Source organism: Strix aluco, chromosome 6, assembly GCF_031877795.1.
Source record: "Strix aluco isolate bStrAlu1 chromosome 6, bStrAlu1.hap1, whole genome shotgun sequence".
Lineage (NCBI taxonomy): Eukaryota > Metazoa > Chordata > Aves > Strigiformes > Strigidae > Strix > Strix aluco.
This window is the reverse complement of record NC_133936.1, coordinates 18172999-18196333: the sequence shown is the minus strand read 5'-3', so window position 1 is coordinate 18196333 and position 23335 is coordinate 18172999. Positions and strand designations below refer to the sequence as shown.

The 23335-nt window shown below is 67.4% G+C and overlaps 3 protein-coding genes across 3 annotated transcripts; 1 reads left to right on the top strand and 2 right to left on the bottom strand.

Annotated features, from left to right (window-relative positions):
- Positions 1–1087: 1087 nt before the first annotated feature.
- Positions 1088–11196, bottom strand: LOC141925517 (natural resistance-associated macrophage protein 1-like). Its single transcript, XM_074829963.1, is given in 27 exon segments — positions 1088–1336; positions 1425–1578; positions 2025–2098; positions 2179–2328; positions 2861–2980; positions 3159–3248; positions 3433–3591; positions 3718–3873; positions 4007–4074; positions 4184–4254; positions 4348–4454; positions 5254–5373; positions 5677–5799; positions 6531–6664; positions 7232–7349; positions 8710–8798; positions 8900–8976; positions 9066–9190; positions 9375–9545; positions 9713–9769; positions 9771–9800; positions 10097–10115; positions 10117–10150; positions 10268–10418; positions 10421–10479; positions 10679–10839; positions 11111–11196. Coding segments are annotated over 27 exon segments (2814 nt in total). The 3' UTR covers positions 1088–1225.
- Positions 11171–23283, bottom strand: PNKD (PNKD metallo-beta-lactamase domain containing). The gene is given in 12 exon segments (XM_074828854.1): positions 11171–11879; positions 11882–11956; positions 11959–11968; positions 12178–12293; positions 12392–12498; positions 12594–12755; positions 13010–13102; positions 13245–13303; positions 13539–13651; positions 13861–13976; positions 22697–22898; positions 23218–23283. Coding segments are annotated over 12 exon segments (1200 nt in total). The 5' UTR covers positions 23282–23283; the 3' UTR covers positions 11171–11796.
- On the top strand, positions 15788–21968 carry TMBIM1 (transmembrane BAX inhibitor motif containing 1). The gene is made up of 12 exons (XM_074828853.1): positions 15788–15913; positions 18944–19224; positions 19331–19413; positions 19510–19574; positions 19709–19762; positions 19897–19947; positions 20102–20141; positions 20309–20346; positions 20571–20658; positions 20777–20872; positions 21143–21196; positions 21296–21968. Exons 2-12 carry the CDS (start codon positions 18972–18974, stop codon positions 21437–21439), a joined length of 966 nt encoding a protein of 321 aa, XP_074684954.1. The 5' UTR covers positions 15788–15913; positions 18944–18971; the 3' UTR covers positions 21440–21968.
- Positions 23284–23335: the final 52 nt, after the last annotated feature.

The following is a 23335-nucleotide window of genomic DNA, read 5'->3' as shown; positions in this document are numbered from 1 at the left end:
CCGGCAAGCATCGCCCTTTTAAGGAAGGGGAAATTCTTCACATAAACAAGCGCGGCCCCCGGGAGCGGGGGGGGGGGGGGTCTCCCTCCCGGAGTGGGGGGGGCACGGGGATGGAGAGGGGGTGGGGGGGCGGCGGGTCCCCAGAATCGCCCCTCTCCAGCTCCCGGGCGGGCTGGTTTGGGAAGGGGGATTTTGGGGGGTGGGGGGGTGCTGGGGGAGAGGGGGGAGCCTTGAAACAGCCAGGGAGCGTCTCGCAAGTGCGGGCCGCGGCGGGGGGCGAAGCGCGGCGGGACCCCCCACCGGGGGGGTGCGGGGCCGGGGGGGCGGGTGACGGCCGCCCCCGGGGAGGGCCCGAGCGGCCCCGCATCCGCATCCGGCGGTGCCGGCAGGCGGGAAACGGGGCATCCGGGGCGGGGAGGGCACGGTGGGCCCCCCCCCCCCGCCTCCCCGCTTCCCCGCTTCCCCCCCACCCCAGGGAATGCAAAGAGCTGGGGCTGAGCCTCCCCTCCCGCGCTCCCACAGCCACGCACGGGTGTATGAAACTCCCCCCCCCCCCCCCCCCCCCCGCCCCCCCAAGCCGAGCCGCCTCAGCTTGAGGCGAAGGGTTCGGCCCGGGGTATGGGGGGGCCGTGGGGGTCCCCTCCCCGCCCCGGGGGCGCGCAGCAGCAGCGAGGCTGAGGCCAAGTTACAAACACGCCATTTATCAGCCGCGCCCCCCCTCCCTCGCCCCGAGTTCAGGAGCCCTCCCCGGGGGCTCCGGCCGGGCCGGGCCGGGGGCTGGTAGCCACGGCTCCCCTAGGGCTGGCCCCGGGCGGCGGGCGGTGAGGGATGGTTAGCGGTCCCGGGCGGTGATTAGCGGTCCCGGGCGGTGATTAGCGGTCCCGGGAGGTGATTAGCGGTCCCGGGCACTAATGAGGAGGGGAGGTCTCCGGGGCAGCTCATTCACTGAAGCGTCGGTGTCGAGGGCTGGAAGCACCTCCTGCTGCTCCCCGCCTCCCCCCCACACCCCCCCCCCGCCTCCCCGCATCCAGCCTGGACCTCTGAATTGTGGGGGGGGCTCTAAAAACTTGGGGGGAGGTCTGCCCGGCTGTTAACCCCTTCCTTGCTGGGTGCATCTCTGGCCAGAACATCATCTTCGGGCTCGGCGTGGCATCAAATCGGTGCCTGGGGCGGGGCGGGCCGTGCGGGGCAGGGAGAGGGGGACAGTAAGGCGGGACAGGGTCTGTCACCGTGTCCCTGCAAGTGCCGGCGGGTCGAGAGAGACGCCGAAGCTGAACCGGCTGTGGTGGCCCCGGTCCAGAAACCGGGCTCCGTGCACAATGCTGCATGTCCAGATCTGTGGGGGCAAAGAGGGCAGGTCGGTGGGGACCCACGGGGGACACTGACGCCCACCCAGCTGCCCCTTCCCGCAGTGCCAGCCCTACCAGGTAGGCGACGAAGGCCACGTAGGCAGCCAGCAGCAGGCCCAGGGGGATGTAGTACCCCAGGCTCTGCAGCGTGGGCAGAAAGTCCACCACGAAGTAGATGTTGATGGCACAGACCAGCCCCGTGATGAGGGTCATCAGCACCTTCCCCGGGCTGCGGGCAGGAGAATGGTCATCAGCACCAGGGCAGAGCCCCCACCCCGTGTGCCCCGTGTGCCAGCGGTCTGGGTGGGCTGGGTTTGTACGTGAGCAAGACCCCGACCGGGACATGTCTGCACCCCATGGCCATACTACGCCCCCACGATGGGGCTCTGGGCACGGGCTTTGGCCACCCTCCAGTGCCAGGAGGATGCTGAGGACCCAGGGATGCCCAAGGGGCCTGGACGTGGCTTTGGGATGAGGATGGAGAGGGCAGTGACGGGGTCTGTCCCGCTCTGGCTGCCCCGGGCAGGTGGGAATGAGCATGCCCCCCCCAATGCCCGTACACCCACTGCCCCCACGGCATGGTTTGGGGGGGCAGTATGGGCCAAAGGGAGAGTGCCTGCAGCTGGGGTGCCCCACTCTGCCCCCCTCTGTGCCTCCCCCCACCCTGGCACTCACAGGCCGTTGGTGAAGTCCTGCATGAGCGGGCGCAGGCTGGTGAAGGTGAGGACGGGCAGGACGGCAAAGGGCAGCTGGAAGGAGAGGGGGGTGAAGGGGACAGGACCACCAGGCTGGAGTGCTGGGGAGCAGGTGCTGCCCCCCCGCCCCTTACCAGGATGCTCTGCAGGACGTTGAGCAGGTCATTCATGCCTGTGAGGTGGCTGACATCCTTGAAGGCGGCCACGAAGACGGTGGGCAGGATGGCAAAGGAGCGGGTGAAGAGCACTCGGGCGAAGCGGGACCAGCGGAGCTGCAGGAAGCCCTGGGGACACGGCAGAACCTGTGCCCTCTCCCCTCACAGTGCCTGGGGCATCATGCCAGGGCAGCCTCCCCAAACCTGGGCTCAGAGGAACACGGCAGGGCATTGCCCCCCCTGCCGTCTCCCGTGCCAGGGTGCTGAGCAGGCCCTTGCAAGGCTGCTGGGCCCCGCTAGATGTCAGCTCCAGCTCATTAAGCAAACGATCTAATTAGGGACATACTGCGTGGGGCACCCACAGGGTGCCTCTGGTAAGGGTATCATAGGAGGAGGAGGTGGCCATGCAGCAGCAGTGTGTGGGCACTGTCCCCATCCCACCTCCTGGGGACTAGGGACCCTGGTGCCAGCCAGCTGCCACCTGCTGGGTGGGCAATGGCCCATGCCCAGATTCCTGCAGGAATGGGGGCCATTAACTCTGCCAAATAACCCTGGGGAGGTGGGTGCTCCCCATAGCTCTTCCCCACCCAGGGCCCACCCATGATTCCTCTCCTCCCAGGTTGTCCCCATGGGGGCGAGGGGCAGCATCCCAGTCCCTCACCTCCATGACAAACTGCCCTGCGTAGGTCCCGGTCATCGTGGAGCTCTGTCCTGCTGCCAGGATCCCGATGGCCCAGATGTACAGTGCCACCACCCCAAAATAGCAGCCCAGGATGACACCCTGTTTGGGGACACTCAAACCATGGGGATTGCAAAGTGTCCCCCACCCCAGGCACCCCATCAGCTGCCAGCATTCCAGTGGGGTCATGGCAGTCCCCAGCCCCAGGGGTCAATGGGGGGAGCACTATGTCCCCCAAATGGGTACGGATGCCTGCTGAGCACAGCCTGGGGCCACTTACCCCCTGGTAGATGTCCACAGAGACCGTTTCGTTGTTGATGGGGAAGATGCCGGCATAGTGGCTGACGCTGCTGTTGACACACTTGTTGTGCTGCAAGGCACGGCGAGCACGAGCATGCTGGCCACTCAGTAGCCCCCACAGACACGGGTGGACCCCCCCACACACATCATGTCTCAGGGAATGAGGACACCCGCTCTCCAAGGGATGCTCGCCCTGCCCGTCTCCACAGCCGGGCACAGCCGTCACCTCCCCGTGGGTGCGAGGTGACACTCACCACGTCCTCGTTTCGCTGGTGGTAGAAAGCCTCACCAAAGACAGACATGACGAAGAGGTTGATGAGGAAGGAGATGAAGAGGGCCAGGCAGGACTCGGTCAGGAAATACATGTTGGCCTCCTGCACCGCCTCCTTCTTGGACCGGTCAATCGCTCGTGTCTGGGCACGGCAGGTGACATGGGTGCCACAGGATCAGGCAAGCACCCCTGTCCCACAGCCAGGACCAGCTGGTCCCTACCAAGACACCCTGGGGTGGCAGTGCCCGTGGCAGTGCCTTGGTCTCACCTTAACCAAGGAGGAGTGGAGGAAGATGTTATGGGGCATAATGATGGCACCAACGATGCCCACGGCCTGGAGCAGCTCCTCTCGCCCGCAGCCCGGGCAGTAGGGCAGGAAAATGCCCTTCAGCACCTCCACCTGCTGTGGCCTCACCACCACGTACTGGGTACCAGTGGGAAGGGGCACTGTGAGCTGGACCCCCCTCTGCCGCAGCCCGGTGACAGTGGGGATGCCCCACAGGGGTCCCCTGACAGTGCCCTGCAGGGAAAGGGGTGTCCCCAGGTCCCCACTTCACCTCATAGCCGAAGGTCAGGGCCATGATGGTGATGAGGAAGCCAAAGAAAGCCTCCAGTTTGCGGAGTCCTAGAGGAGTCAAGAGATGGAGTGGGACGGAACGGGGAACACTGGTGCCACATCGGCACCAGGGCTGCCCTGGTGAGTGTCCCCCTGTTTCCCACACCCCAGCACTCACCATACTTGTCAAGAAAGAGGAAGAAGAGGGTGTCCACAATGGTGATAAGGACCCCACCCCAGAGGGGGATGCTGCAGGATGGCAAGGGGGGGCGTTAGACGTGTGCCCCTCGGTGGAACAGGGACATGGGGGAGCCTGGGGGGGTTCCCCATGGGGCAGCTCACCGGCCGGCTGAGAGCAGGCTGAAGGCGATGGCTGTCCCGATCACCTCCTGCATGTCGGAGCCGATGATGGCGATCTCGATCATGAGCCAGAGCAGCACGCGGGGCACCTGGAGGGGCCGGGGCACTGTGAGGTGCCTGAGCCCGCAGCAGGGCTTGGCCCCAGGCGAGCTGGCACAGCCTCCAGGGTGGAGACCCCTGTCCCCAGACTGCAGCAGGCCACCCAGAGCAGCATGGGGACCCCGGGAGACACCCCCCACCCTCCCCAGCCTCTCCCACGACACAATCTCAGGGTGCAAGATAGATCCTAAATCCCAGCCTGTCACCCCTCCCCACCCCTGCCCCAGTGGGAGCTGAGGACAGGACCCAGCTGTCTGCATATGGTGCTCCTGGGGGGTTCTGGGGCAGAGGGACGCGTCCAGCCCTCCTTTTGGGGACCTGTCATTCAGCCAACATCTCATTGCTCATTCCTCACCATCAGGATTCTGCTGCCTAGATGGGACCCCTATCTCCCCGCCTCTCCTTTGCTGTGTGACCCCCCTGAGCCCCGTCAGGTCTCTGCACCAACGCATCCAGGCTTGCCCCGCGTCTCAGCTGCGCGTCGCTGCCCCGACGCCCTGGCTCACCCCCCTGGGGGACGCGCTCATGTGTCCCCAGATCAGACCAGGACACTGAGGTAGCTGCTCCCCCCCCTCCTCTCTCTGGGCCCCCATACTGAAGGGGGTTGTGGGTGCTAGGTGGGGGGCACTGGGGCTGGAAGGGCTTTGGGGACCCCCTGGGAGAGGTGGGGCTCTCGCAGCATCTTTCTGTTCCTCTTCAGCCCCCCCAGTCCCTGCCAGGACCATCACCAGCCCAAGCACGGGGTCCCCCCAGGCTGTGACCCCTGGGGGGCTCCCCGTGGCTGCTCACCTTGGGGTAATAGAGGTAGCAAATCTCACCCAGGTCCTTCCCTGTCACCACGCCCAGCCGGATGGCCAGGCGCTGGCACAGCAGCCCCAGGATCGTGGCCCACAGCAGCACCCACAGCAGCTGCGGGGGGCGGGTAGAAGGGTGGGCTGAGCACCAGGCAGGATCCAGCTGCCTGGGGCTCCCAGCAAGGTTATCAAACAGCCCCGAGGGGCTGGAGGTGGTGCCCAGCCCAGGCAGAGGGGTGGCCCTCTCAGATCCCCGGGTGCCCTCCCCCAGTGCCAAGGGCCCCCCCTGTGCTCTTCCCGCTCCCTGGGCTGGGGAAGCCAGTTAGCCATGGGGCTGGGCGGCCGTTGGTGCAGGAGGGGTTACGAAACCCCCGGCTGCTTCCTGACCCTGGGGCCGGGGGGGAGGCCCAGGGCTCACCTTGAACCCTGCCACTGCCCCGCACTGCAGGTCCGACTCCACGTTTCCCGGGTCCAGGTAGGCGATGCTCATGAGGAAGCCGGGACCGGTGAAAGCCCAGAGTTTCCTAAAGCTGAAACCGGGCTGGGACGAGGCAGGCAGTCAGAGCGAGGAGCTCCAATTCAAAACCAGTGTCTCCCAGTTGCACTCCCGGTCCCCTTTAGCCCGGTGCTGGGAAGCCCTGTGCTGCCCTCATGGGTGCATTTCGTACAGAGAGGACATTTCTCCCACCTGCTTTGGGGAGGGAACTGCTGCCTCCCAGCCTGTCTCTGCTAGAAGCAGCAAGACCCCGTATCCCACCTGGGGACAGATTGGACAGGGGGGTCCTGGGGCTGTCAGGCACTGTTGGTTGCACCCCATGGGATCCCGCTGCTGAGCCCCGCTTTCACCACCCCTCCTGGCAGAGGAACCCCCATTTCTTCTCCTTCTGCCTTCTGCCCCCTAGGGCCAGCTGGGGATGGGGGAGCCGGTGGGACACAGGCAGCCTGAGGAACTCCGACTGGGCTGGGCTCAGGTGGCCCAGGACGAGGAGCCCAGGAGGTGTGTGAGCAGTGGGGTGATCCCTGCGGCTGGGTAGCACCTCACCCTGTGCCTCAGTTTCCCCAGCTGGAAGCCTGTAGGTGTGGAAATGCTCGCCCGGGGCTGTGATTTGCCTGAGACGGGTCTGGGGATGCTGAGCTGCCCAGGGCACGTCCCAGGCGTGTCTTTCTCCCCTTCCCCGCTGCAGTGGCCCTTTGCCTCCCCACCTCAGGCTCCTGGCCCCCTGCCCGTCTCTGCCCTCCCTCAGATGGAGGTGCCAGCCTGGCCGCACCTACCCCATCACCCTTGGGGATGCTGATGAGTTCGTCCAAGTAGGTCTGATCCTGGGTGCCAGGGCGCTGCGGGGGCACGGGGCTCCCACTGGTGCCGTAAGTCTGGGCTTGGCCCCGGTTCAGTGACCCGGTGAGGCCTGGGGGGGTGAAGAAGAGGAGGAGGGGAGGTGGCAGCCTGCTGGGGGGACAAGGACACTGGTGGGCTGGCAGCCCCGGTACCGGCTTCCCCACAGTCTCACCTGGCCCTGACCAGTGAGCCCCATAAGGGAGAAGCCCCATTTTTCCATGGGGGCTGTGAGGGTGGCTGTATGGGGGCTGCCAGGCTGCCCAAAGGGGTCGGATACCATCTCCAGCTTAGGTGTCCCTAAAAACCCCTGGTCTGAGCCCAATCTTCACCAGTCTGAGCCAAGTGCATTTCTGGGCAGGAGGGACAGGAGGGGACTCTGCTCTGGGTCCTGCTGCTGCGTGGGCACGGGATGGGGACAAGAGGCTGGTACTGGTCCCACTCCCCCCCCCAGCACACCCACGTCCTGGGAGCATGGGTTCAGGGGAACAGAGGATGGGGGAGGTGGGGAAGCCAGGACAGGCTGGGGGGGATGGATGGTGCCAGCAGGGGTGGGGGGAGAAGAGTCAGGGGTCTCAGTGTGAAGGGAAGGGGATTGGGGGAGGAAAGGAGGTGTGGGGGGGGACCCATGGGGGCTCACCTGGCTCCGGTGATGCCATGGCTGGACCTGATCTGGACATGCTGATAGGGAGCCTTGATCTCGACCCTGGGTGCAGTGCCCGCCACCCAGCTTTTAAAGGACCCGCCAGTTGCCCCCCCTTGAGGAGGAGAGGAGGAGAAGGAAGTGTTCCTTCCCCACTCGCTGACCTGGGATGGGAAAGGGGCCCCGCCTAGGGTGGGGGGGGCAGGGGGGTTGGGTGCTATGAATGTGCAGTCTCAGTTCCCCCACCCTGTGCCAGGAGGGGGGGACCCAGAGCCTCATTTCCCCTTGCCATGCACACGTACATGCAAACACAAGGCACCCAGGCCAGCCTGCCCAGGGGTGTGGGATCGTGCCTGTGTGTCACCCTCCGTCACAAGCCAGGGGTCCTGCTCTTTGGGTGGTTGGGGGGACAGGGGACAGTGTCCCGCAGTATGGGGAGGGAGGGTTGGCCCCACGGGAGTAGGGGAAAGGCCAGAGGAGCGGGAGCGAGGAGGAAGCAGGCGTGCATTGCACAAGCGCATGAGCAGGTCAAAATGCACCCTCAGCTGCTGGGGGGAGCACCCAGCCAGGCAGGCTCTGCGTCACAGTGCTCCTGGGTGGGGTGACCTTCACCCCAAAGATGGGGTGCTCAGTGCTGTTACAGGTCAGACTGTGCCCGCAAAAGCAGGGCACCCCATTCTGAGGGCCCTCGTAGCTGTGAAGGTAGAAGGGGGGCACCCCAGATGCACCCATGGGTGCCTGGGTAGTGCCCCCCTTCTCTCTGCGGCACGCCTCTGCCAGCCGGGCTGTGCCCCACAGAGAGGTGGGCATCGGGGTCTGCCCCCAGGGTCATGTGGGGCACAGGGATGCGAGCCTGGCCCTGCTCCGGGGTATGCCCCAGGCACCCCCCACCCCAGGCAAGGGCTAGAACAGCTGGGAGGGGGACAGAGTCCCCCCAGACTGGCATGGGGGGGCATTAGCATGCAACGCAGCCCCCTCTGCCCTCTCCGTGCCTCAATTTCCTCAAAGCAAACGAGCCTGGACAAGCAGTGCTGGCAGCTTTATTCCCCGTTAGCTGGAGGGTGGTGGAGCACGGGGTTGGGGACAGGGCTGGCAGCCCCGGTGGAGGCAAAGGGGGTGCTGGGGGGCTGCTGGCGGGCGAAGAATTGGGCAGCAAAGGAGATGGGGTCATGGGGCTGCTGGAGGAGCAGGGCCTGGAGGAAGTCAGACAGTAGCACCCAGAGCTCGGGGTGCTGCTGGACGTAGGCAGCGTGGGACGCTTGCAGCTCCTCCTGCGTTGGAGGGGAGGCGTGGGCACCAATGTTCCCCCCTGGGGTGCTGTGCCAGGGTGGGGGGGCAGGATACCTGGGTCCTTTCCCACACTTGAGGAGGTGTGGGGGAGGATGCTGACCAGCCTGCCCCCCCACTGTGCCCCCTGGACACCCCAGGGGAGATCCTGCTGGGGAGTGGCACAGCCCCATGTCCCCCCATCTCACCTTCCTGTCCAGGAACCAGGAGCGGAGCTGGAGGTCCTCCTCCCAGTCCAGGGGCTGTTTGGGGAAGGGGGGCCGTGGCTTGGCTCCACCTGGCAGCAGAAAGGCAGGGCAGGGCGTTCCCCACTCAGCTGCCAGGCAGTGGGCAGGGGCTGCCCGTGCTGGGGGGCACAAGCCTCCCCCCCCTCAGTACCTGTCTCACGGAGGACAGACTCATCCTGCAGAAGCACGAGCATTGGGCAGCCGACCTGCACCAGCCGGGCCAAATGCCTGCGGGGGTAAGAGCTGGTGACCCCCTCTCCTGGGACCCCACCAGGCTGGCAGGGCTGGGGGTGCCCCCGGCTGGACCCCCCCCGTACCCGCTGGGGAGGAAGCTGCTGTGCCAGATGGTGGAGACGCCCGTGACAGTGTGCATGGCTCGCTCGATCACAAAACACCTCTGCCTCTGCGAGCCGACCGCCTGCTGCTGGACGCCCAGGGCACGCTGGGAGGGCACGATCAGGGGTCACCCCTGTCCCGGAGTCATTCCTGCCCCCGGGTGCCATCCCCATGTCCCCCCTCATGCTGTCAACCACACTCTGCTCACTCCCACCTCCTGCATCCCACCCTGCCACCCCCAACCTGAGCCAGACCCCCCATCCCACGGGCCGCCCTGGCCGGTGGCTCACGTAGCTGGAGGTGCAGAGGTGGCCCTCGGTGTCAATGGCCGGGAAGACGAGGTTGGGGGGCACTGCCCGCCGGCACGCAGCACCCGCAGCAGCAGGAGGCTGGGCACCCTCGGGCAGCAGCCCCCGCAGCTCAGCCTGGCCGTAGGAGAAGCTCCAGCAATTCGGCTCTGCCTGCAGAGAGACCCGGCCACCTCATGGGACAGCCACAGCCCCGCCATCCCCGGGACAGCACCTCCCAGAGCCTGGGGGCACCCCTGGGTGGACAGGCCAGCCATGCCCCCCCCTCCCAGGATGTGCCCCATCTGGGGGACAGAGAGACACACACCCCCCTCCCTCACCTCTCCCTCCCGGAGGCTCTTGGTGACAGTCATCCTGTGCTGGTGGCTCACGATGTGTATTCCTCCTCTCTACGGGCTGTGCCTGGAGCTGTGGGAGGGGTGGGAGCACAGGGTGGGGGGCAGAGCCAGGGCACTCCCTCTCTGAGTGGGGGGCACACCCCAGCACCCCTTTCAATCAGGGTACCATGTCAGATGCATTGTGGGAAACTCCCCACTCCAGCCACCCCCAGAGTAGGGGATAGGAACCAGGCTGGTGGGACAGGGCTGGTGTCCCAGCTGGGGAGGGGACACCAGGCTGTCCCCAGGAGGGCATGGCTGCAGGGCACACCCCAGGGCAGGGGTGCAGGACACGGGAAAGGGGACATGCACCGCCACACCAGTCACCTCCAGGCGCTCCTGCTCTCCTGCTCCAGGTCTCCAGCTGCGGGGTCACGTAAGCTGGCAGAGCAGAGCCACGATCAGCCCCCCCGCTGGCACTGCAGCAGTGCCCCCCACCCCAGCCCTGGGGAGGAGGAGGGACCCACCCCCCCCCCCCCCAAGCCGCCCCCGACCCACCTTTGAGGGTTCTGGAGCCGGGTGCGCCGGCCTGCCTGCTGCGGGAGCCGGCCTGCACCAGGAGGCAGCTCCGCACCGGCTCGCCCGCCCGCTCGTAGGGTGCCCACCGGGCTGCCAGCCACCACTGGCCCCGCGCCTGGTCCCTTGGCTGTCCCCCGCTGCCACCACCTCCAGCGTCTCGGCGAACAGGCAGCGCTCCAGCTCCTCCGGCCCTGCCCGAGGGACAGTCAGCCCTGCCCGGGGCACCTCACCCCCCCAGCGCACCCCCCGCGCAGGCTGGGCTGAGCCCCTCACATTTATACCCGGCTCAAGCCCCCCCGCCCTGCCCCGCCCCCCACTCCTGCACCAAGGACCCCCCGGAGGGGAGGGGAACAAGGAGGATACCGGGGGACGGGGGGGGGGGGCACCCACCGATGAGTCTCAGGAACTCGGCGGCTGCCTCGGTGAGGGCTGGCGTCTCCTGCCGGCACTCGGCGGGGGCTCCATGACTCGCCTGGGGGCTCCTGCTGCCGGACCCCCCAGGTGAGGGGCAGCACGTCTGCCCCAAAGCGCGGTACACCCGCGGTGCCCACCTGTGTAACCCGGGGGGGGGGGAACGGAACCACATGCCAGACGCACACAGTGACACCCCACTCCCGGTCTCTGCAGTCCCCCCCATCCTTCCCACGGACCCCCAACAACCCCCCCGCCCCTCAGCAGCCCCCCCACCCCTCGCCCCAGCCCCCGGGGTGCCCCCCAGCCCCCAGACCTGCCCTGTCCGGACCAGGTGCCCCCCCCCCAACGCCTCAGCGGTCTCCGTAGCAACGGCTGGCCCCACCTCTTAAAGGTGCAGCGACCTCCAACGGGGTTCGCTGGGGGGGCCCCACCGGCCGCAGATGAAAAAGGCCAAACAGGTAACAAATCCGATCTAGTCTTTTAATTCGGGACATTCGGGTGGGGGCTCCAGTCCCCAGTACAGCATCACCCCCCCACACCCCTCCAGAGTGCCCCCATGGTCCCCATCCCAGTGTGTGCATGTGCAGGGGGGGCTCCGGCACCAAGTGTGGGGTGTTGGAGAAGAGCCCCTTGCCTGGAGATAGTACTGGCCCCCCCACGCCCCCTTGCTGGCTCCATCTCAGCCCTCCCCCCAAAGGAGTTGCACAGCACTGGGGGCTGCCAGGAAAAGGGGGGGCTCCTGAGTGCTGGAGGGGGGAATTGGGGTCTCCAGAAAATGGGGGAGGAGGGGGTAGGAAAGCCCTTGGTGCTGTCCCTACAGCCCCAGCAGTGGGGTGGGGGGCTACAGACCCCAGAAGGGGATTGAGGTGTTTCTACATGACAGCTGGTGACACCCATGTCTAGGGAGCAAAGGCAGGATCACTTATGGGGTGCCCCACATGGGGGGGGTCCCCTCTTACAACCCCCCCACCCTACAACACCCCAGGAGGGAGATTCACAGCAAAACAAACCACAGTCTTGGGCCCCCAGTGCCCGAGCAGCACCCAGCCCCGTGGAAAGAGGAGGGGGGGGGCGGTCCGGGAAGGGGTGGGGGTCTAGGTGGCTTTGTAGAGGTCCTTGCGCCTCCGCACCTCCTTCAGGACACGGGCACGGAAGGCGTCGGGGTGCTCCCCCCGTCTCGCCGCATCCCCAGCGCTGCCTGCAGCTCCGGCTGGTGGGTCCGCAGGAAGGGGTTATAGCTCTGCTCCTCCCCAGCGTGGAGGGGCACTGTGGGGGCAGCCGATCAGCCCCCCCTGCCGGAGGCAGCCCCCTGGCAGGGAGCTGGAACCCCCAGCACCCCCTTCCCTCTGACACCCGGCATGCAAGAGGGTGTCAGGGGGCAGCATCCCCACCGAGGGATGGGGAACCCCTCAAGGGGCTGGGGGGTGGGGGGGGGGGCGCAGGGGAGCTGCAGCCAGGGGACCCCCTGGCCTCACCGTGCTCCTCTTCTCCTGGCGCTGCTGTGTCACCCACCGCAGCTTCTGCTCCAGCGCGGGTTGGTCCAGCTCCAGGAGGCTGGCGAAGGTCAGGCACTCCAGCGCGTACTCATGGCCTGTGGACCCCGTACCCCTTAGCATCACCTCTGTCCGGCTCCCCAGCAGGGAATAGGGGGGACGTCAGCAGCTCTGTCCCGCTGTTGAGGACACTCACCTGGCCACAGCAGTGTGTCCTCACCCAAGCCCACGGCCACGTCCAGGGAGGCGAGCATGGTCTCAGGGGAGCCCTCGAACAGCCTGCCTGGACCCGCGTGCAATCGCCTGTCATTGAGGGGGATTGGGGGGTCCCCCCAAGCCCTTCCCAGCGTGGGACACCCTCCCCAGCCACCCAGGTCAGGGCTGGGCGCACTCACCACAGGCCAGCGAGGAAGAGGAGGTCCCCGGAGAAGAGGCAGGGGGGGCCGCCGAAGGGCCCCCCGTCCAGCACGTACACCATATGGCCCACGGTGTGGCCAGGCGTGGCGAGCGCCTCGAAGGTCAGGCAGCCCACGCTCACCTTCTCCCTGTCCTCAAGCGAGCTGCGCCAGGCATAGGGGTGCACCATCAGGGTGCTGCCACTCCCAGCACCTTAAAACACCCACCTCCCACGCAACCCTTCCCCAGTGCACTAGTGTCATGAACATGCTGGGTCTCTGCCCATGATATGGGCAACGTGGTACTTGGGGGAAGAACTGGTGGGTGGGTGGAGCAGACAGTGGTGATTGGGGGTGAAGTGTGTGTCCCCCCCCAAATTTACAGGGGTGCTGGGTGGGATGTAGGGTGCAGGACTTACTTGGTGAGTTCTGGGATGGCATCGAGGGCGCTGCCGTACACCTTGCAGGAGCTGTGCCGCTGGTGAAGCGCCGCGTTCCCCCCGCTGTGGTCCCTGCAGACAGGGAGGTCAGCGCCCCTAAATGTGTGTCCCCTCCCATATCCCCACCCCACATGGGGTAAGGCTGGGGGTCACCTCAGCTCAGACACCCTCCATGGCAGCCACTGAGCCCCCGACGGCCCCCTCTTGCCCTTACCAGTGTTTGTGGGTGCAGAATATGGCCTCCAGCATCACCCCCTCTTCTTCAATGGCAGCCTGGAATGGGGGGGATGGAGACAGAGAGATTTGGGGAGACACAGACCCCAAGTACCAGTTTCCCCCTAACACCCCCTCCCCAGGTGCTGGATGAGCCCTGCTGCCCTCCAACCTTGCTCCAGGCACTAAGGGCTGCAGATCAGGGGCAGATTTGCTCCCCCCAAAAAGCCAGAGACATACCCCCCCCTCACCCAGGGACACCTGAACACTGGGTTGGGGGGATGTGGGCTCTTACCTGCACGGCCAGGGGGTCAGAGGGGTCAACGACGGCTGCCCGACCGGAGCCAGTGTCAATGACCAGGTAGCTGTAGTTGTTGGAGAGCACGGGAATGGGCAGGATTTTTACTCCTGGAGGGGCACAGACAGACATCAGGGCATGAGCCCCCGGCCCAGGAAAGGGTGGGGGCCAAGCCAAACTCCCCACCGCTTAAATCAAACTCTCAGTTCAACATGCTTCGGGCAATTTGGCGATGGCAACCCCTCCCCACCCCAAAGTGCCAGTGTGGGGGATGTGACAAGGCCATAAGGAGGGGGGGACACGACTCGCCAGGACTCACCGGGGAAGCGGCAGGGCTGGGGCGCGGAGTGGCCGTGCGGGTACCGCTCCCGGGCCTTCTTCACCTGCCGCTGGTAGAAGAGGTAGCCCAGCCGCGTGCGGGCGTAGAGGTTGTACCTGGGGAGGGCAGACACCCCCCGGTGTTAACCACCAGCCCCCCCAAGGAGCCCACTTGGGGAGGGGGCTGCTGCCAGGGCTGGGACCACCCGTGGGGGACACATACAGGGTCACTTTCCCACGCATGGGGGCGGGAGGTGCCTCCCCACTGCAGATCTGCAGCGAGGGCAGAATCGGTTCCCCAGGCAAGTCCCCACAGATGCTCCAGGCAGCACGGACTGGGGGGGGGGGGGGGGGGGGGGGGGGGGGAAGGCATCACTTTGGGGATATCCATCTGTCCATGAGCCTGTCCAGGAGGGCTCTGCTCACCGGGAAGGGCTGGAGCCCTCAGGGCTTTACCTGCAGCAGCACTCTGGCTGCCGGGTGTTCCCCCCCACCGCAGCCCCGGGGGGGGCCATGCCCCGGGCTGACCCTGCTCCGGGGGCCTGTCCTGTGTGCCACGGCCCCAGGGAAGCGGGAAGTGGGAGCAGAACTGGTCGAGGAAGAGGGAAGCGAGAAACGACCCCACGGCGTTTGCCACGCGGGGGTGCAACAGACGTAGACTGGGGTGCTCGAGGCGGGGGGGACATTTATACACCAGCGTTTCAGGGCTGGCGACGGGGACCGGTGCCATGGAGGACGCGCAAAGCCCCGAGCTGCAAAGCCCATCCCCGGGCCAAGGGCGTCCCCCCGGACGGGGTCATCCTCTGCGCTGGGACCGGCAGGTACACCGGGGAGGGACCTCCGGGGGTCCCCGCATCTGTGGGGGGGTGGGAGCCCGAAGCCGGGGAGCGGGGGCTCCTGTGAGCACCGGGCAGCAGGGCCACGGCCGGGGCCCCGGGCTGGGTTAATGATTAGACCCGAGGGAAGGAGCCCCGGGGGGTGGCGGGGGGGGGTGTGTGTCAGACCCAGGGGTGACCGTCCCCGTGCTGGGGGAGCCGGTGGCTGATTCCCTACCCCGCGAAGCCCCCCCGGTAGCCGGACTGACACCGCCTGCCCCCGCCGCCCCCGGCCCGGGCGGGCTGAGCACCCGCGCAGAGCTGGACCCCCCCCCCCAGCCCCAGCCCCAGCCCCAGCCCCAGCCCGGCCTCCCCGTGCCAGCGGGGCCGGAGCACCCCGAACTGGCCGCGGTCCTCCCCCGTGGGGGCTCCGCACAAGGCGGGGAGGACGGGCCCTTCCTCCCGGAGGCAGAACAAAGGCGGGCGGCGGTGGCTCCCTCCCGGCGGGGGGTACCGGAGCGGCGGACACTCACCCCACGCGGAACAGCAACGGGCCGGCGAGGGCCATAAGGGCGGCGGCAGCGCGGCGGGCGAGGCGGCGGAGGGGCAGGCAGGCGGCCCACAGCCCGCGGGCACCGGCCGCCGCCGCCGCCCGCAGCGCGGCCCCGCCATGCCCCGGGCGCCGCCCCCCGCGCCCCGCGGCCATGCCGCCGCCACGGCCCCGCCCCGCCCCGCCGTCGCGTCACGCCACGGCCCCGCCCCGCCGCGCCCCCTGCTGGCCACGGCGCGTCACTGCCGCGGGGACCGGGCGGCGGGGGCGGGGGGGACGGACACACACTCCCCCCCCCCCGATCGCGTCACCGGCGGAGAGGAGGGGATTCCCCCCCCATCGCCGCAAAGGGTGTCCTCGCAGCTGACATCACTGCGTGGAGAAGGGGGGTCCCTAAGTGACGTCAGAGTCTGCAAGAGAGGGGGCCCGGAGGGGCGGGGGGCGGCTGGGGCCCCGCTCGGCGGGAGAGGGGTCGGGGGGGGGGTCCGTTCCGGGGAGCAACAGGAGGGGGAGCGCAGCCCCCCCGCGGATCACCCGCCCCCCCCCGGGGCGCAGCGGCGCGGAGCCGCCGCGGGGCGGCGCAGCGGGCGGGCAGGCGAGGGGGGGGGGGGCGGGCGGTGCCTTCCCCCGCCCCGGCCGCCCCGTCCCGGCTGGTCGCGGCCACAGCCCGGCGGAGCAGCGCGCAGCAGGTAGGGCGGCCCGGCCCCGCTCCGCACCCCCCCGCCGCTCCCGGTTCCCGCCTAGGGCCGCTGACGCGGGTGGGGCGCGGAGACACCCACCCGCCCCCCCCCCAGACTGGCGGTCGTCCCCGTTCCCCCGACTATCCACCCGCCCCGATCCCCCCGCCCTCGCCCCCCACCCCAACCCCCCTGTCCCGGCCCCCTCTGGTGCCACAGCCGGCGGGGGGGGGTCCCAGCGCTGGACCGAGCGTCCCGGAGGGTGGGAGGCCGGTCCCTGAACCGCGAGGACGCGTGACGACCCCCCCGCACCCCCATCCCTGGAGCGGGGGGGGCGGGCACTTCAGGTCGAGGGCGGGCGCGGCGTAGGTAGTGGGGACAGAATGGGGTCCCGTGGGGGGACAGGACGCCCACGGGTGGGACCCCGCTGTAGGGCTGGTGCCGTTTTCTGGACCCTACAGGATCGCGTGGGGGGGTAATTGGGGCGCGGCGTGGGGTCGCGGTGCGCTGTGCTGTGGAGGGTGTCCCCACGGGCCCCGTGGGGTGTCTCAGGAAGTGAGGGCAGGGGTCTGTGCCCAGAAGGGTGTGGGGTGGCACCGTGGGGGGTGCGTGGGGATGCCTGGGATTGGGCACAGGAGGGCACCTCAGTCACACGTCCCTGCCCACGGGGAGGGGGCTCGAGGGGGGGAGCAGAGAGGTGGCAGCAGTGCTGAGGTCTTGCAAACTCGTGTCTTGTGTGACTGGCACTGGGAGGGCAGCGGGGGAACCCCGCCTGGGTGGGCTGCGCTGACCCCCCTGGCATGAGCCCTGCTGAGCGGGCTGGGCTGGGCTGAGCCAGGCCCAGTTGTGTTGTGTTGTGTTGGGTTGTGCTGTACCAGGCCGTGCCGTACCGAGCCGTGCCATGCTGTACCAGGCTGTGCCGTGCTGTACCAGTCCATGCCGTGCCATACCAAGCCCTGCCATACTGGTGGGAGCTTCCAGGCTCCTCTGGGAAGTCACATGCTTTCCCAGGCAGCCTCATCATGGGGAGCCATGGGGAAAGCTGGGAGTCCTGGCCCTCACCCCAAACCCTGGTCCTCCCCCCAGGGTGGCCCTTGGCACCCCAGGGTCCCTGTGGAACTGGTGGCAGAGGCCTGAACTCGGCAGGAACACTGGAGCAGCCAACTGGGACATTGCCCAGTGCCACCCTTGGGGCAGTGCTGGGGGTGACAGCCACCCGCGCCCCAGGTCCCCACCATGTGCGCCTTATCTGTGCTGAGTCACAGTGCCCTGTTCCTGGGGAAGTCACGTCATGCCGGGGCCACCAAGCTGTCCTGGGTGGCCCTGTGACTGGTGACTTCTGGTTTCAGAGCCCCGCTGTGTTGCGGCCTGGGGAGGGTGCAGGATGCTGCCTGCCTCCCGGGGTGCGGCGCAGGGACCTGTCAGGCTGGTTCCTTCCCTGTTCTTGAGGCTACCCCGCTGGGGTGGGGACAGGAGGGGCTGGGGCAGCCGGTGGACTCTTGCCATGGGCACAGGGTGGGACCCCCCGATGACCATGTGCCGGCCAGATTCACCCTGCTTTCCCCAGATGGTAGGTTCCCTTCTGGGGACTCTGGTCCCCCCTAAGTTGGTGCCAGTTCCAGGGGTTTGTTTTCCTGGGGTCAGGCTCCTATTTTGGGCCCTTCCCTGGCCCCGCAGACAAGGCAGTGCTAGGGGGCACCGGGTGTTTTTTGGGAAAGAGAAGAGCAGTGAAAGTGAAACTTCCCAGCCAGGTGGTCATCACCACACTGGTTATTTTTAGCACCACCGTCATCGATGGCGAAGGGTGGCGTGGCCGTGGCAGTTCTGCCGCGGCTGGGACAGACGAATGGTGGGAGGGATGGAAGGACGGACATTGAGCTGCTTGCCCTGGCCCGGCCTGGCTGGCCTGGGTGTGCCCCCCGCGGCACCCCTGCCCGCCCAGCCCGGCTCCTGGAAGCACTGGCGTCATGTTGAAGGAAGCTGCTGGTCCCCTCCCAGCCCCGTCCCAGTTGGGGTGAGATCCTGGTCCCTTCCCAGGGACGGTTCCGGGGTCACGTCACAGCTGCAGGCAGGGGGAACGTGGGGGGTCTTGGCACCTGCCTGCGGCTCGGGGTGGGAGTCACCCGGTGCCAGCACCGGGGGGGTGGCAGGCGGGTAAAGGCCTGGCACTGGCTCCTGGCAGCGCCATTGTTTTCCTGGCCTTGGAGATCCTGCCTTCCTCCTCCACCTCCTCCTCCTTCTCCTTCTCCTCCTCCTGGGGCCAAGTCCAACAGCTGGCCCTGGGCCCAGGCTGGCTGCTTGCGACTGCCGGGGGCTCTGTGAGGGGGCCTGGCGTGGCCAGGGAGGGGAGCTCAGCCCCGGGGGGGATCCTGGCTCTCCTCCCTGGGGACACATCTGCCTCCCTCTGAGGTGACACGAGTGGCACTTATCCCTATAAATCCCTGGGGGGAACTCAGGAGTTCTGGAGCCCCTACGTGACCCACTGGGCTGCCAGGTGGGGGGCACCCCCAAAATTGGGGGGGCGGGGGGGGGGGGGGGCAGTGAGGATGTGATCAGGATCAGGCCCTGTGTTTCCATCCCAGGCAGTGGGCAGGGTGATGCCGTTTGTCCCCAGGGTGGTGCCACCAGGAGCTGGAGACCAGCCAGGGTGCAGAGGGGGGGTTTATGTGTGTGCTCCCTGCCCGCCCCCCCGGCAATGGCAGGGTGGGCTCCAGAGGCCACGTCCCTGCTGTGGCTTGAGTCAGTGCGTGGCTGTGCCCTGCCTGTGGTTGGCCACTGACGCAGGTCCCGGGGACTCAGGGCACAGGAATGCAGGTGGCCCTGGCCAAGGGACAGTGGGGACGTTCCTCGCCTCTCGTTGACCCTCAGGCATTGAGGCCAGCTCGTCCTTATTAATTAGAAGCTGCTATTAAAGTGGGAGGAGGAGGTTTTGTGGCTCCACTGTCCCCTGTGTCCCCGCACCTGCGGCTCTGCTCGTCGGGGACACGTCCTGCCTGGGGAGGGGGACCTGCGCTAACACCCCCCATCTTCTGTCCCCTCCAGGTAGCTGCAGGAGACGCAGGGAGCCGGCATGGCACAGCCCAACGCACCCCCACCCTACGATGACAAGAATCCCCTCTACCCTCCACCCCCGGGGGGGTACCCCCAGCCCCCCCACTACGCTGGGGGGTACCCACAGCCTGGGGGATACCCTGCAGCGGGGGGATACGCGCAGCCAGGGGGATACGCACAGCCAGGGGGATACGCACAGCCAGGGGGGTACCCAGCAGCAGGAGGGTACCCCCAGCCGGGGATGGCCATGCCCACCATGCCTATTCGGTTTGGTAAGTGGGGGCACCTTGGGCTTTTTTTGGGGGGGACACTGGAAACAAGGGTGCTATGGGGGGCTGTGCAGCCCACCCTGGTGCTGAGGGGTGTCCCCCACTGCAGGTGACGATGGCATCGGGGATGGCTCCCCCTTCCAATCAGTTGACTGGGACGACAGGAAAGTCCGGCACACCTTCATCCGCAAGGCAAGCCCTGGGGGGACAGGGCCACCTGTCAGGGTCGGGGGGGACATGTTGGGGTGGGGGACCAGGTGCTGATACCCCTCCTCATGTCTCTCGTAGGTCTATGCCATCATCTCTCTGCAGCTGCTGGTGACGGTGGGGATCATCTCTGTGTTCACCTTTGTGTAAGTGGAAGGTCCCTCCTTAGCCTTGCCTTGAAGAAGGCGGGGGGCAGCCTGGCCCTGTGTCCCCTGGGGGTTCCTGCAGGGACACTAGTTGCTGTTCCCCCTCCCTCACGCTCGTCCCTCCTGTCCTGCAGCTCCCCTGTCCGCTCCTTCGTCCAGAGGAACGTCGCCATCTACTACGCCTCGTAGTGAGTAGGGGGTCTGCCAGCTTGCACCCCCCCAGGTGCTCTCTGGCAGCTGGGCACCCCACAGTCGCAGCCTCCCAGCCCGGGGGGTCATGGTGGGGGGTTGCAGGGCTGACACCTGCTGTCTCTCTCTGCAGCGCTGTGTTCCTGGTGACCTACTTGGTGCTGGCCTGCTGCCAGGGTCCCCGGTGAGTCGCTGGTGGCTGGGTCCCCGGGGGTGGGGGTGTCTCCAGGTCATCAGGAGCAGGGGCCCTGCCTGAGGCTGCCCCTGGGGGTTGGGGACTAAGGGGACATGACATGGCTGCTGTCACCAGCTCACCTCTCTTCCCGTTTCATCCCTAGGAGACGCTTTCCCTGGAACATCATCCTGCTGAGCATCTTTGTGAGTGGGCTGGGGCTGGCAGGGGGGGGTTTGGTGGTGCCCCCATGACACCCCAACTCCCCAGGCAGGCTGGGAGGGATAGGGGGACGTGGGGGCAGGGAGGGGATAGCGGGGAACTGCTGCCCCCGTGCCGCTCGTCCCACTGAGCCCGCCCTTCTCTCCCACAGACGCTGGCCATGGGGCTGATGACAGGGACGATTGCCAGGTACGCCCCGGGAACCCCGCAGTGACAGGAGCTGGGGTCCCTCCTGTCCCCCACCGTGCAGCCAGCTCAAATGAGAGGCTGCCAGGAGCTTGGGGACACTGGTCCCTTGGGCTCAGGGACAGTGGGGTCCCTGTGCAGGATTGGGGCTGGGGGGGGGGGGTCACCAACACCCCCCTGGCACCCCAAAACGTGGGGTGACTCTGGTGTCCCCCCTTGGTCCACAGCATGTACCGGACTAACGCCGTCCTGATTGCCATGCTCATCACTGCCATCGTGGCCATCATTGTCACCATCTTCTGCTTCCAGACCAAGGCAAGGAGGGGGATGTGCCCTGCCGTGCCCTGGGGGGGCAGGGGGGGTCAGGTGTGGGGAACCGGGTGGTGGGGACACCCCAGGCTCTCCTGTGACATGTGTTTGTTCCCCCTGGCAGGTTGATTTTACGTCATGTCCGGGGCTCTTCTGTGTGCTGGGCATCGTGGTCATGGTGACCGGGATTGTCACCGCCATAGTCCTCTCCTTCAAATACGTGAGTGGGGGAGATAGAGGGGCTGTGAGGTGCCACGGGTGTCTCCAGGGCTGGCACGAGCAGGGGGGTTTGGGTGGTCCCCGTTGCTGGGAAAGCAGGGTGTGGTACCAGCCACGGCAGAGGCAGCTTGCCCGCAGGGAGAGGGTGCGTCAGCTGGCATCAGCATCAGCAGCATCTCCTCAGGAGCCAGGTGCGGGCAGGACCTGCCCTGCCTTGCCCGCTGCCTGCAACACCCTGGCTCACCCTGCCCGTGTCCCTTTCCCCGCACAGGTCCCCTGGCTCCACATGCTGTACGCAGCCATCGGCGCCATCGCCTTCACCCTGGTGAGTTGATGGCTGGGGTGGGCAGAGGGTGTCAGGCAGAGGGTCTGAGGAGGGGGGAACCCCCACTCCATTCCTGCCTGACACCCTCTGCCCCCTCAGTTCCTCGCGTATGACACCCAACTTGTGCTGGGGAACAGGAAGAACACACTGAGCCCTGAGGAGTATATCTACGGTGCCCTCACCATCTACACCGACATCGTCTATATCTTCACCTTCATCCTGCAGATCGTGGGCCGGGATTAGCCCCGGGAACCCTCCTCTCCCCTTCTCACTGGCCCTCACCCCCTCTTCTGGCCTCTGTACAGGATATGGCCACGTACCACGACTCCTAATGCTTTGGCATCCCTACCCGTAGGCTGCTAAGGAAAGGGCTTCCCTTGATCACCCCCAACAAGCCTCTAAGGGCAGTGGGGGGGACCGGCTGCCAGTGTTTAGGCAGTGCTCGACCTCGGCACCGCTTGCTGAGGCTGTGCCAGCGGTGCCGGGCTGGCAGCGGAGTGCCACGGTCCTGCCTGGGTGCGGGGAGCTGGCAGCAGTCGCTGAGATCGTGTTGGGATTTTTTTGGCAGAGGCTGGTTGGTGTCATTCACTTGGTGCCTTAAACGCGGCTCCAGCCGTGCCCCCTCCCTGAGCTGTGGCAGTGCCTGGTGTGGGCAGGGGGCAGCTGGGACCCCCGTGGCAGGACTCGTGGCAGAGCTCATGTCGCAGAGGCCCTGCAGCCACAGACGTGGGCAAAGTTGCACTTGCTAAATAAAACACTTTAATTTTCCAGACGGTCCTAGTCTTACTGGTGTGGTGACTCCCACAAAAAACCTGTCGGCAGCTTCAGCGGGCTTTGGGGCGGAAAAACCAAGGTCGAGCTGCTCTAGGCCTGGCCTCCCTCCCCTGCCTGTACTCCTCCACCCCTGTGAGCAGATTCCTTGACTGCAGAGCAGCTGGGCCTCCCCCCCGCTGCAGGGGCAGGCAGAGCCTGGGGCTGAGCACTGAGGGAACGACCGCCATGGCACCAAGCTGTTCCACTCACCAGGGATGAGGTTTATTTGTCCCTATCCAGCCCCATGACAGGGGTCTGGTGCCAGTGCTGCATGTCCCACGTCCCCTCAGCCAATCCCTTCAAAGTGCCATGGTGCCAGGCAGGGGGAAGCCCAGCTATGCCCCCTTGAACACCCTCTCATATCGCTCCGTCTTGTACTCGCCCTGGTTGGCTTCCATCATCTTTCGGCGGATTTTGAGCTGCTCCAGACGGTTTTTGTCCACTTCCCGCTTGGCCAGGAGGAAGAGGATGATGCCAGAGGGCAATCCGATGGCCCTGCAGGACAGCCGGTGGGCAGGAGATGGAGAGAGCTGGAGGGGAAACAAGGGCCCTGTGCCACCCTCGGGTGGGACAGACACCCCCCTGCTGAGTGCTGCAGCCCCCCAGGCCACCCCGTCCCACCCCGGGCCCCGCAGAGCAGCAGAGCCCCCCCGGTGCCGAGCCTCTCCCGCCGCCCGAGCCACTCACCAGGCCACCCCCACCGGCTTCATCGGGTTCTTGCCCTTCTTGCGCGTGGGGATGTACTCCACCCCCTCGGGGAGACCCCCGCTGCCCGCCTCCGGGCCCGCCCGTGGCCCCGCCGCCCGGCGGCAGCTCTGCCCGAGGAACCGTGTGCCCGGCCGGGCCGGCCGCCCCCGGGGCCTGGCGAGACCCGCTGCCGCCAGCAGCCCTGCGGGGAGAGAGGTGTTAGGGAGGGGCCCGAGCTGCCTGAAGCCTCTGCCCGTACCCCTGCCCGTACCCCTGCCCTTGCCCCTGCCCCGGCGGGGGCTTGGGGGCGTGGCCTGAGCCCGCCGGGGCGTGGCCAAGGCAAAGGGGCGTGGCTCTACGACCTCTCCTCAGCCGGGCGGGGCCCTGCGGGCCGGGCCTGGGGTGTCCCGAGGAGCGGGGGGGGAGGTGTCGGAGGCCGCGGGACCGTGCGGTGAGGGTGGTGGCGGGACGCTCCCGGTCCCCTCGCCCCGGGGCCGCCCCCTCCACCCGCCCGCCGTTACCCCGCAGTCCGCCGAGCGCCGCCGCCATGGTGGGCCGTGCCAGTGTGCGGCAGCCCCGCTGCATGCCGGGAGCTGCAGTCCACCGCGCGCGGGCTGCCGGGGGGCGGCGCTGCCAGCC